Source organism: Sphaeramia orbicularis, chromosome 6 (assembly GCF_902148855.1).
Source record: "Sphaeramia orbicularis chromosome 6, fSphaOr1.1, whole genome shotgun sequence".
NCBI classification, from domain to species: domain Eukaryota; kingdom Metazoa; phylum Chordata; class Actinopteri; order Kurtiformes; family Apogonidae; genus Sphaeramia; species Sphaeramia orbicularis.
In genome coordinates, this window is record NC_043962.1 from 27,765,679 (window position 1) to 27,780,025 (window position 14,347).

The following is a 14,347-nucleotide window of genomic DNA, read 5'->3' on the forward strand; positions in this document are numbered from 1 at the left end:
AGGATTGTTTGAACTTGCATTGATCCAATGTGGGATTACAGCTGGGTCATTGGAGAGTTGGACTGAGCTACCAGTCATCAGGGCAGATTAACCACTCGCTGCCTGCTTGGCTGCCATTTCAGTGCAGGCTCACTGCTAGCTTTGTGACTGTCCCTACTGTGCAGGTCAGTCTCCTTCTGAACAGTGCATTTTTGTGTCTTGATTGACTTATGTTCTGGCTGATTTAGAATATGGAGAATACTTGACAACCATCTGTTTTAGCTTGAAATCTCTAAGCAGCACATGAAAGACTTCCCATTCTTAATATTGCAGTTGGACTTCTAAGAATTTGGGCCTGCTGGGTATTTTTTGTTCAAACTATATATATTTGATTTTCCTTAAACACCTTCGAGGTTTTTCATATCATAATCACTTACCCTCTTCTTTAAATGTTATTTAAATCATTCTCGGGCACAAGAAATGTCACCCGAAGCAATGCTTTACAAAGGAAGGGGAAGTGCTGCAGAAAGTCCATGTTTTGCAGACTGCCCCGCCTCACTCTACATTTCTCAAAGCCTCCTTTTTCACTTTTTTGTTCGCATGCCCTTGCGATAGCCCTTATTAATTATATCTCATTAGTTGCCTTGGAAACTGAGGTGAGGGAATGTATAACATGAGTTCAAAGAAAGAGAAAAGAAAGAAAGAAAGCAAGACAGAACGAAAGAAAGAAAGAGGGGGAGGGTTGTAAAAGAAGGATGGAGAAAGTGGTTGTTGAGGGATCAGCCGTGTGTCAGATTAGCATCAGGAGACATTAACACTAGTGATGCTACTGGGGCCACAATCCTGCCTTTCACTGCTGGAGAGGGAGATAAGCGCACTCTCACAAAAGGGAAGAGGGAGAGAGCGTGAGAGGGCTGGCTTGCCTCCATTCCCCTCAGGCCAACAGCCCCATTTACAGGTACAGCACCTCATGATGAAAGCAAGAACAAAGAGGTGGATGTTCATTTCCTACCGCGCTGGTGTCCAAATCTGTATAACGGTGGATTTATGCTCCTCCGCTTTATGTCTCCAGTCTGCCAGAAGCTAATCATAACCAAGCCACAATGTTGACACTTTCAGTTTTATACACTTAAGAACGTTGTCATGGCTTATTTCACAGAATCCCCATATCAATGCGAATCAGATTAGGCTGTTCTGTCCTATGTTGTTCTATCATAATCATGTTGTTTCAATGTATATTAACTTCTGCTGCAAGAGCTGTGATTCATTCTTATGTAACCCTCGTGGAGTGTTTGAATAACAAGGAAAGGTCCTTGCCTACTAATTGTAAAGTGAGTGGCTGAGAGCAGCATGAGCACATTGTCCAGCCTGTGTAATGAGCCATCCAGTAAACATTATAAACGCACAGAACGAAGCCACAAGAGATGAGCCTCTGTTGTTGTTTAGTCTCGGACACGCAGTCGGGACTGTAATAGGGAAGGATCAGAAGGGAAGGGTTTCCCCAAGGTAGTCCTCCCTTTCTTCCTCCTCCTCTCTGTTTCTCCGACTTCTTCCGACTCCCCCGCAAAGGCATGTGGAGGATCCTGAATAACAGGAGTGGAGGGCAGGAAGTTGAGTCTGGTCTGTCCACGGCCTGTGGTAGGATCAGAGGCTAAAGTGCCTCACACAGGAAGAGCACTGTCACTGCTCTGCTCGGCACTTTGGCGTCTGTCCATCACCTTTAAGAAGTGGAGGCGTGTTAACTGCACTTAGTGGGAGCCTCTTAATACAAGGATAATTCGGATATATGCAGCAGCAGCTCTATGCGGCAGTTGCGCAGGGCCATTCTGTTAATATCTTTAGTTCAGACACGGTTTTCACTTCAATTTGCTCCAATTTTAACAGAAGCTATGAGATTGTGCTAATTCTGCAACAAACCTTTACTTGTGTGCAGTTTTTTAATACATCTTTATTTGAGCTTTTGTTTTATATATTGCAAATTAGCATTCACTATGAACCCTAATAATTGTGTACTTGCAACACTAATAGCTGTTTTTAGTGTATCCATATACACGTTATCTGACCCTAACAAATCAGCCGGGAATAAACAAATGTACTTTTCATGGAATTTCAATTTAGTTAAATTGCTGTAGATTTTGTTCATTTATTTAGTTTATATACAAACTTACAGAGTAACACTGGCCTCATTCTATGTTCATTAGGAAAACACAGCAACATAAATCTACTATGTTATTTTATGTTACATTTTATATAGGACAACAGTTAAGGGAGTAATCCCTCAACTTTTGTGTGGAGTGAACATGCTTACAAGCAGAGGGGGAGGTGGATGTACTGGATTCAGTAATTACACTGGGAATTGAGCATGTTTTATTGATTGTGAAAGGGCCAGGACTGTCACCAAGCCTCCCAGTGTCTCGATGGCCCGTCTTAAGGGAGGAGGTGGAGGCAGACTGGCCCACCTGTCACGAGACCCATCCCACAACACATCACGGTAGATAAAAGTAGCTCTGGTCAACAACGATTGTAATGTTAGATTCCTTGTATAGATTCATATGCCAAAATTGCATGCGTTTAACAAAACTACAGTTAAGCTTAGACGCACATGGTCATTGAGTTTAACATCTCATATTGGCTTTCTGTCAAGATGAAGTGACCGTTCCTATGGTGACATCTTCTCTGCACATTGATTTATGTGCTACCCATTCAGTAAGCATCTTTCAGAACAGCTGTACTGCTTTATATCAGAGTAGACCAGGTGTATCATATCAAGGTCTTTTCTGTAGAGTGTATGATGGAGTACTATTTTATAATATGCACCTTTGTAGAAACAAAGTTCAGTGATTTGACTTATTTTTCCAGTCGTAATTCAGAGACAGATATACATAACATATTTACTCAGAGTGCATCACTGTCAACCAACAGTTAATTTAGTCCCACCAATGCTATTTTTAATGTTAATTTCTACAAAAATGTTTTAAACTGGGCAGTAAATCAAAAAATAGACATACATAAAAACATAAATACATACATACATATAAACAATACAGTAATGTGAGAGCCCTTTTCAAGCTTAAGAAGTTAATAAATTTCCAGCAATGAAAGGAGTTCTTATGCAGTGATATGACCTTGGTGTGGTTAGCTTTTATTCAATGTACAAACTTATTACTGAAAATTATATGTAATTCCATTGTAATTGCCAACATCACAAACATTTTTGACTGGAAGCTGTAATTTGATTATATATTTTTTTTCAGTGACTGTCCGATTTCCATTACATTTATTTTTCTATTTAAGGATCTAATGCCATAATACGTAACTTGTTCATCCCCAACACTACTTCTGGTCTCTTATTTACTGATTCTGCTTTGAGGCTCATTTTGTCCCCTTTCCTTTCATCATTTTATGTTTATCTGCCTCTGTGTCTATCACCCTCTGTCTTCCTTCCATCTTTGACACAGACACACACACAGACACACACATACACACATACACACACACACACACACACACACATGGACAAAGCACATGATTTAAGCCATAAACAGATACTCTGTCCTGTTTTAACGCTTAAGAGAAGTAAGGGTGTCACGCACAAAAATGTACGCTGCCACAGTGCAGATATTGTTCTGCTTTGTAATCTGACCATCTTCTAACATGTCTGTCTGGATAGTGGTGCCAGATACAAATTTCCTACTTAGTTGTGTTATTCAATCTACAGTGAGATGTTTTGTTATAGAATCATCCATGTGTCAAAAATAAGGTTTTTTACTGTAAGATGTTTTGGTCTTTGCTTAATATGAATGTCGGGACTAAGCGTAGTGTGTGATACACCTGCAGTCTCAGCTTGTCATTTCACATTGCTGTAAGGAAATGTGTCCTGACACAGTCGATTCTACATTTAGACGTGAACTATTCTATGAGACCTCCTCTGCATAAAGACAGGAAATGAGCATGTATGTATAAAGGTATCTTCCATACATGATATACTGGACTTTGATAAATTGAGTAAGTCTGCAGGAGTTCGAAGGAGCACATTCACTGTAGACAGGGCACATCGCACATACACACATTCCCATCAACTCTCTCGCGGCCAGTTCACAGCAGTTGCAACAGATGAAGTCAGTACAGATTAATGTCCCCCAGATCAGTTCTAAACCAACACAAAATTTCACACATAGGTGCACACATAAAACACAGTAAATTAGCACAGAGCTGTATATTATGACCACTGATTAACAGTAAACAATATAAACCCTCTCAGTCTATATACAAACACGGAATGCGACAAAATTATCTCCTTACCCATGTGCAGGTAAAGCACACAGCCTGTCTGTCAGATTTCTGTCACTTGTAATAACAGTGAATTCACAGAATGATCATTATACTCTTGTTTATTTTGACACATGAACAAATACTGCTCTCAGGATGGCTCAGGTTTCTTTTGTGGAAGCTAAGCCTACCTCAGCTTCCCATCTAATTTGAACACTGCTCTGTCAGTTTGTGTGTGAAATGGTGAATGAACAAGAACATCGTCATTCTCCCTGGCCTGTTGTGATGTGGTCTGGGGAAATTCTTTGTGGGGGTTCAGACGATTACTTTCCTGGCTCAGACAGCCGTGCGTGGGTAGTTAGCGAGGTGATCTCAGTCAAGGTTGCCTACAGTGGAGCCCCGATTGAGACAGCCAGACACCATAATGCCAGTCCATCTGTAACCCATAATGACTGTGTGTCACTGGAACTGGTCATTTTCATTTTCACTGCCAATTCGGCCCCTGGCTTCCTCTGCTCACAACTGCTGACTGCATCTAATGGTGCGAGTTGTTAACCTTTCTACATTTGTACTCATAGGGGAAATGTAGTTGTTTAGACATTTTCTGTTTGCTGTGTGTAAGTGATGGATGTGCCTCTAGGGATGTGGCTGCATCTCCTCTTGCAGAGACAGGACAGTTAGATGTTCCCTGGAGAAAAGTTTGGTCTGAACCACTGGCCAGGTTACAAGCTCATATGGGAATATACCCCCACCCTTCTCATTCCCTCTGGCTTCATCTCTAGCCCATGAGATTTCAGCTACTGTCAACCCAAGCCTGGGTGCTCTCTTAATCATCTTAAGAGCAAAGCTGGCATCAGGGTGGGTCAGCTCAGGAAGAGCAAAGAAATGCTGTTGTTCTGTTTCTGCAGCAAGGAGAAGGTCGCCTTTCTCTGATTTACTGAAATTTGTCTAACAAGCATGTACAAAGAGATCCAAAGCTCTGGTATAGACTAAAAATGATCAAAGTAATAATTTTCCAACTCACCAGGTAAAATAATACTTACTATTAAGTAATAAGTCACAATTCAATGTTGTTTGTAAGTATATTTGTTGTTGTGTAAATATGAAACTGTCTTTCGCTGACTGTTAACTGTGGTTCAAGTGCAGCAGCAGAAGAGATAAGGGCTCACCATGTGGGTCTCATACTTTCTCAATGTGTCTCAGAACAGAACACAGAGCCCTCCGGTGCCTTCAAGTGCCTAAGGAGATATCGTTGGGTGTCTAGTTAACTTTCTGTTTTTCTCCCCCCTCCTCTCTCTTTCTGTGTCTCTCTTTTTTGTCCTTTTGCAGATTGTGGTGCGGTCTGCCAAAGAGTGAAAGAGTGTATACGAGAAGAGAGACTGTTGCACGATGTGCTAGGAGAGTGGAGAAAGAAAGTGTGTTGTTTTTCTGATATTGCTGAGGTGTCAGAGAGACTGGAAAGGACGCAGCTATGGGGCGGAAGAAGATACAGATCACCAGGATCATGGATGAGAGGAACAGACAGGTGAGTGCCAGCAGTATCTATGTAAACAAATCTGTCTATCTGTCGGTCGGTCTGTCTGTCTATCGGTCTATCTGTCTGTCTATCTGTCTCTCTGTCTGTCTCTCTGTCTTTGTCCTATCTATTGTCAATCTTTCTTTCTTGAGCATAGTTTTTGTCTGGTGACAAAGAAAGCTGTTTTCTACCTGTCTGAAGGTGCAGTCTTTTTCCATTCCACTCCTTGCCGTGGACCAGAGTTCAGCAGCTGTCATGGTGTGCATGGATCTAAACAGACATACCTCCCTCCCTAAAGTCCCTGCCAGCTGAACAGGGACCATGACATTTCTTTGTCAGTGCAGTTGTATTTACAGACATGATTCCCCTGCCACCCTGCAATTTCAGCCAGAGAAGTTGATGAGGCAGCAGGAGCACTGGGCTGCAGCGGGGGCCTCATGGCGTGGGAGTGAACTGAGGCTAGCGTGGAGCACAGCGGGCTGCCTGTGGCCTCCCCACACTGTAGGGCTTGTCCCCTGGCCTGGCAGTATATGGCTAGGCCCCTTTGCTGTAGTCCTATGTGTTTGCAGCTGTTTGGTAGTAATTAGAAGCAGCCACTGCACCACAGCACCCTCTCATTTGCAGGGTGGGTCAGCAGGAGACACAGCACCCTTCTCTGCCTGAGCTACACTGGTCCTGGCTAGCCACAGGGAGGGAGAAAGCTGGAATTCACTCTGTCTGCTCATGTTATATATAAACTCCTAAACAGCAAAACACTGTACAAAACAGCCAGGGTCTGTTTAAAACAAGAATAACGGGCTATGATATCTATAGCAGAGAGTCTATTTCTTTTTTAGCTGCACTTTTTTTGTGATTTAAGGCCTAAGTTAAACTGCAAGTGCAGATTTTGACAAATTATACCAATTAGGTTTTGCATTGCCAAATAGAAAGCATCTTGTTAGCATCCCCTTAAAATATAATTTGCATTCCTTCACAGGTGTTTCTTCACATTTTTTTTTGCTGTGCACACAGAAATTCACAAGAGGTTGCTTTCTCTTCTGAGTGTGATACACAATAGCTCACAATAGTATCCAGTTGGTAGTCTGACTATGTCTCTGTTATTGTAAAGCTAGCAGTTCAGCCAAGTGCAAAACAAAAATCTACACTATGGGCCAATTACCTGCATAACAGCTGACACTGGGTGGGATCCAAGCAGGAGGGTAGGGGACATGTCATTCCTACCTCACTCTCTGTATCAACACTGTATGCAATGACCCTGTGACATCAAGGAAAGAAAGGACATAGGGAATTACATGAAAACAGGTTGTCAGGGGGATAACTAGGTGAGCAAGTTAACCTGTGAAAGGATCTTTAACAATGCACATGAGGAGAGTGAAGGAGAGCATTTTGCTCTATTGTTTCACAGGAAAAGTGGAGACATTGCTTATTATTGATGTGTCTTCCAAAGTCTGGTGTTTGCATCAGATTTTAAATGCCTCACTGTATAATTTGTGAGAAAGTTTATCAGCAGAACACAGGCATTTCAGCTTGCATTTAGTTGTTTTAGCTGGCTCAGCAGAGAGTCTGCTATGACAAAAGGCTGCTGTTGTAAAATAAAGCTTTGCTATGAAGTGATGTATGCATGTGTATCTTTCTCTTTCTTTCTTTGGGCTATGAAGCACAGAGTGCCATCTCCCTGGAGCGGGCTCTTAACCGAGGGGGAATAACCATTAACATATGGTCCCTGTTATTGAGAGACAATTTGAATCTTTATCTACGCCGCTCTGATGTTAGCTATCCATACTCATTGCATTAAAATGAAAGAAGTCCTTAAGTGGAATAATTAAATACTATACACATACACAATACACAGTACTGTGCACAACATTGTGTAGGGACAATGAGGGCTCCTTGCTTTATCACTGCAAGTGTTTTAGGAGAGCTAACCTTTCAGGATTTATAACATATAGTGTGGCACAGGCTGAGGTCTGTAATTGCACAATATATCAAATCTTGTGAGTGCAGAATTGAGACAGGCAGTGAACTTAGGGTATATATATATATATATATATATATATATATTTATTTTCAAGTCAAATTACCATTCAAAATTATGACTAAAAGAAGCTAACAAATTGACAAATGCTACTGGGTCTTGCAAAGATACACCAAGTCACAAAACATCAAGTCATATCATGTATATTGTAGGATGGTAAAGAGCCAGTTACTGATCCATGCCCTGCGTAAGTGATGGTCCTAGAACACAGCAGCAGAATCATCAGAAAGACTAACATGCTGATTGCAAATGAATGCAAGATAATAACCAGACAACAGCACCGCCTTGGTTGATTCTCCTGATTTCAGTATTCACAGCAATTATTACCCTTTGACACATAGACACACACATTTACCATGCACCTGAAGGCCTCCTCCTAATCATAATCTCTTTTGCTTCCCATAATATATGCACACAGTACATTTTGTATCTGCTGTGTTTTGAGTCGACAGTTTGGACTTCATACGATGCACAAACAGCCAAGTTAGTAACACTTTGTGATCAAATTCAACGTCTTTCACCTGTTAGAGTTCATCAGCTGTCGTGCTGTGTGTGGATTCACAGGGAAATGACAGTGGGTAAGAGAGGGTACACATTAGTCTTCTAAGTAAAGTTAGAGAAGCGGCTGGTGTAGCCTGGTGAGCAGTGTCTAGTGACGTCCTCTGGATGCCATTAAGCAAGCTCACTCGGGGTAATTGCCCAAGTCATTAAAAGTTTGATGATTTTGCTGCTGGGTGGAGGGTTGCCTGCCCTTGCTGTGGCTCATTTTGGATTTTGCTCTGGCACGTCAGATGCCTGTAGGCATAGAGCAGTTCTGTCTGTCTCCTGCTCTCCAGGGAGCAATGCAGCTCATACCTCCCATTTTTCAGCCTTCACCCATTCCAGAATTTTTGAGCGGTCATCATTATTTTTTTGACAGGTAAAAAGCTTGTTGATTGAGAATGGACAGAACAGAGGAACAGTGTTAAATGTGACAGTCAGTGCATATATTATCATTGTTAAAGATGATGGAGTTTCCATAAAACAGTGCTGAAGCAGCAAACCATGACTTTGGGTGATGGTTATTGTATTTATGCTGTGAACATTAGGTCTGCGTATCACCACTGATGACCCAGTTGATTCAGTTCCAATTCAGAAGATGATTAATTTGATTTTTGAGTATTGATTTGGTTACAATGTCAATTTTCTTGGTGAAATAATAAGAATTTAAATTGTACAAAGAACCATTTAACCTGGTGCATTAAAGTAAAGAACTGACCTGACAGCAGTTACAGTAATGTACTTTTTATTTGAAACTGCCGGTAAATATTACCACCAAGTACTTTCTTTAGTGCACAAATAATGAATGTGGCTCATGCTTATCTTTACTAATTATAGGAAAACACATGAAATCATTCTTGAGATATCAGATCATTCTGTTGAAGAGTGATTTCTATTCTATTTTTTAAATTCAGCCTTAGTATACATGGATATTTTACTGTGTGGTCTACTCATGATTTTTTCTCAAAATGCTTACAACTTTAGATGATACGCTTTCAGTCACACTTTACCTTGACAATTGATTCCAGCACTGTCATGGAACATGTTTATACCTTTTACTGAATAATGATATTTCTAAGAAACGTAATTGTGTTTTGATAAGTAGCATGTCATCCTCTCAACTAAACAAGATCAGTCACAGCTACTGTAGGTTTCAAGGTCAATGCCACCCAGTGGACGAGGCCTTTGTGGCCTCAGTTGTCCACACGGGGATCCTGGGGCTGTCCTCTCTCCCACTGAGAGCTGATCCAGGCAGACAGTCGCCGTGGTCCTGGCCTGTCTCCCAGGCTTGCACACGCTGGCATTGCATAGCCAGGGCAGCAGCCACAGGGCCCGGGTCACTCTGCCAGCTGGTGCCAGACTCTCTGTTTCTCAAGCCCGCTCTTATGTCTGCCATGGGGGCCGTCAGAGGTGACATGAGGTTCTAATAAGGCTGCTAGCTCTTCACCCCTCTGAAGGTGTTAGTGACTCAGGCACATCCTGCCATGCTCCAGTCACAGCTGCACTCTCAGTCCCAGATGTCTTGTTTGTCATCTTGGCACCTCTGCCTGAGGACAGACATTGATAGACCATTTGATTGACACATCAAGTCTGTGTGGATGTGTGTGTCAAGGTTTGTTGCAGCATATGTTCTTATATACTACACAACTTTCTGTGACATAGTGTGTCTCAAGGGGGGGTAAAACAATGATGAATGACGGAAGCAGTACAATCTTAGATGTCCATATACATAAATTTTTTATAGATTTATATAGATGCATTTAAACAGTGTAGATTCTTCAGTGTCTGCACACCTTTATAATGAATAGTTATAATGCATACACTTCACATAGCATATTTACCTGTGTAGTTTATTTTATCTCAGAAGCATCTATAACATAGGAGCTCACGCTGAGATTTTGGGCATTACTCTTTATCTTTTTTTTTTTTTTCTCTCATTTCCTTTTTAGTTTGAGCTTATTACCTCCACCAGGAGGTATTGTGACCATTTTGCTTTGTGTGTTTGCGTGTTTGTTTGTTTGCGTGTTTGTTTGTTAGCAAGATATCTCAAAAAGTTATGGACGGGTTTTCATGAAATTGTCAAGAAATGTTGATACTGGCACAAGGAACAACTGATTAAATTTTGGTGGTGATCGAGGGGGGGGGGGGGGCAGATTTGTCTTGACGGAGGTCTGCGCTCTCCGAGCACTTTTCTTGTTAGCTCCTGTGACTACAGATGCCCATCAGTAACACCCCTCTGCCTTTTGCATCCTGTGAACACACACTTATTGGAGATCATTAACTTCTCTTGTGATTTAGACTGATTGTCTTCATCTTTAAAACAATTTTAAAGCTTTTAAACACAGGAAGAACCTACCCATAGAATTAGAGGAACATATCTGAAAGCTGAATTTCCGATATACATAAAAGTTTTGGGCACTAGAGAAGAAGCTGAAAAAGTGTGAATTCAGAGCAGAAAAAACACTTTAGCTTGACATCATGAGGGTGTCTTAAAAGGTCAGACACTATTTCAGCCTGGCATAGTTTGTAAATGAAATGCTAGAAAAATCAGTGATGTCTGATATTTTGTGGGTATAATGATGACCTTATCAAAGGCAGGAGAAGTTGGAACTCCTCCAGTTTATATGAAGTTGAAAGTGTCCTCCTTTTGTTGTCAACAGCTGTAAGATGCACTGTTACAGTATGTAGTACAGCACAGCTCTATAAAACTGTACAACTGAGGCCAATTCTGTTATTGTGAATTACAGGAATTACTCAAGGCGCTGCACTAGATGCGCACCACATCTTACTATAGGAACGACAAAAATTTTTAAAACCACATTGAGTGTCTCTGTGGGTGTCTTTGACTTGGTAAACCATAGGAAAGCTGTGCCAGTGAACCTCCCACTTGACCTCAAGGATGTCTGTGGTTTTCCACTGTCTCAACAGTCACCTCAGAGAAAATGGGGTGAACCGAGGTTATATTTGTATATTTCAGTGGGCATGCTCTAAGCTATTTTGTGTTATTTATCAAATTAGACTCCATTTCCTAGATATAATTTTAATAAGAAAAATAGGACATTTACCTTTCTTGTAAAAGAGTAATTTGGCTGCCACCTTTCATAGTATTGTGAGCAGCAGCTGGCTTTTGTACAGATATTGTGTCTGGTTCTGGGGCAAGGACCAAGGCTCAGTGCTACTGCTGAGGTTGAAATGAAGCGGTGCCTGGGTCAGCAGCCCTGCACTCAGCACTCTGCTATGCATCCAGGTGGAACAAAGTCCTCGCTCAGCATCTCATCCTGGGCTTCCTGCTGAAAGGTGACATCTCCATGGCTTAACAGCCACATTCATCTGCTAAAGAGCATACAATTTGTTAATCATTTTCCCCCGTGACAGTGTCTGCCTTCCAGATGGTTAAGCAAACAAACAAATAGGAAAGCAGACAATTGAGTGAGTGGGCAGCCTTAGTGTTTAGTCAAAAGTTTCACTAATGTCACTTGATTGGAACTGGAGCTGATCTAATGGTGATAAAAGTGGTAACAATGTTTAGTGCTGCGATACACTATGAAAACAACAGAATGATATACACGACATCGCACAGTGGTTTTATTTTGAACCAAACTCACTCAAGGCTTTACGTAACCGTGATTTGCTAGAAAACATGTTATTCTATTCAGCTTATCCCACATTTAAACCTAGTCATTTTAGGATTTGGATTGCCATATGAACACGACTAACATTGTTGCACAGAATGGGAAATGACATGAGGACAAGCTCCTCCATATCCAGAGCAGGAATAATGGTCCCATGTAATTACCTGAAGTGTGGAAGATTTGAATTGAATTTATCACAGTTGGAGTGACCCCACTGCCTAAGTGGTTACAGAGACACTATGCAACACATAGGATTATACTGCATTATACCAGTTAAAATGAGGGTATATCCGCAAGCTGTGAACAAAGCCAGCTCATCTGCTGCTCTCTTAGTAGGTCAGTGAAACTGATGGAGAATACAGACACATGCTCTCCTCTGTGCTTCTAAGCACAGGTTTCACCAGTGCATTCATGAGCAACGTTATAAACTGCAAATTTAAAAAGACACAGGCACTTAAAATATACCTATATGTACAGTTATATATTTATAAGTCTTAGACCATAGTTACAAACAATTTCACATTTCCAAAATCTATTTTTTGCAAACAGCCATTACAAAGCCAAAGTAGAAAATGGCACCGTCCTTTCAATCCCTACATGTGAAAGATGTTTTTAGTTTGAGAAATGATTGTAGCATACTGTAAAGAGGTGGTGTAACATAATAACATGTGTGTGTGGGTCTGAGGCGACCACAGAGACAGAGCTGCAGAGATACAAGACATAAAGTCACTTTGCAGAGAGGGTTGCGTTACCATTGGAGTGATGTATGACCTGAAGTCCCATCTGAGGGCTCATGTTACAAGGCTTATGCTGCATTACAGAGATAGCTTTCCGTATATGGAGTCAGGGGCTACAGTAATGTATGGACCCCTGTTGTTGCCAAAGCTCTGACTCAGCGCGCTGACTCGTGCCTCTAACCCTGACCTCTGGCTTAATAACTAGACATTCAGACATGCACTGTGTTACTGTACTCATTTCTAAAGGAGAAATGATCTTGTTTTCTGTCACCTTGGTAACAGTCACATTGTTGTAACATAATGAAACTGTTAATACTGTATTTTCTTGGTGTAGCTTGAACTGGACATTGATTGTACATTGCACCTTGTGCTGTACAAAGATTTTAGACTATGTTAAAATAACAATTAACAATACAATCACAATTACAGGTTTTTCCATTAACCCTTACAGATAAAAGTACTGTTTTTTACTGTTAAGGAGAATCCTAAATGACTATGACTATTGTTGTATTTTGCTCATAGCAGTACTAATGTTTATTACTAATCAGGGTATTATTGTTGCTCATCTGTGTGTGTGTTATTAGCACCACTCAGAAATAGATGTATCAATCTATATGAAACTTGGTAGGTATATTAACTTAATACCTACAACTGATTAGATTTAATGCCTAAATGCTAATTATTATCAAATGCTCTGCAAACAGCAGAAGATATTGGTATTTTTTTTCCCCCTACACAGCGATTGCTTCCCTTTGGATACTTTTGTTTCTCACTTCCCCCTCTAATAAATTATTGTTTCTGTGTATTTTTCAGGTTACCTTCACAAAGAGGAAGTTTGGTCTAATGAAAAAGGCTTATGAGCTGAGCGTACTATGTGACTGCGAGATAGCCCTCATCATTTTCAACAGCTCTAACAAACTGTTCCAGTACGCCAGCACAGACATGGACAAAGTGTTGCTGAAATATACAGAGTACAACGAGCCCCATGAGAGCAGAACCAACTCTGACATTGTAGAGGTGAGTGAGCGTCTCTTTGTTACTTCGTTAGAGAAAACTTTCACATCATGTCTTTTCCCTCGCTGTTATTACATTTTTTTCCCCTCTTAATAATAAGTTGTTAGAGGAGAGTTATATTCCAATTTTAGGCAAAGTTAATTGGTGATTTGTTTTTGGTAATAAGCCACTAGTTTTTGTTATTTAAAGGCTAGAATCATATCCTAAAAATATCCTCAGAAACAAAAGCTTTGTTGCACGGCAAACGTCTCAAACATGCAACAGTAAAGAATTACTAACAGTTTCCTTTGAGTCACCATTTAGATAGGGCACAGGAGGTCTGCAGTCCCTGATAAGTTCAACTTCTCTTGTGCTCAACTGACATGCAAAACCTATCTCTGCACAAGCATACACACAGTAGCTGCTGACCACTACCATGACACTGTTTCCCATAGATATTACCTGTAGTTTTAGTTTTCTGGCTCTTTGTCATGACACTTACTCAACCCGGTTATTGGTGTTGTATCTCATCTTGAAAATACGCTGTCTAGAAATTTCTATACTTCTCTATACAACCCAACAAGAGCTTGGCTCCTCTGGCTTCCACTGCATGCCCAGCGACTAGCGGAAGAGTAAGCCACTTGTT

General features: G+C 40.9%; 1 protein-coding gene across 1 annotated transcript in view; it reads left to right on the forward strand.

The window, feature by feature from the left end:
- The window catches only part of mef2aa (myocyte enhancer factor 2aa), a 52,409-nt gene that overhangs the window by 9,868 nt on the left and 28,194 nt on the right, over positions 1 to 14,347 (forward strand). Inside the window, 2 exon segments of the mRNA XM_030135969.1 lie at positions 5,578 to 5,773; positions 13,522 to 13,725. Coding sequence (XP_029991829.1) covers positions 5,720 to 5,773; positions 13,522 to 13,725 — 258 coding nt within the window. The 5' untranslated portion in view covers positions 5,578 to 5,719.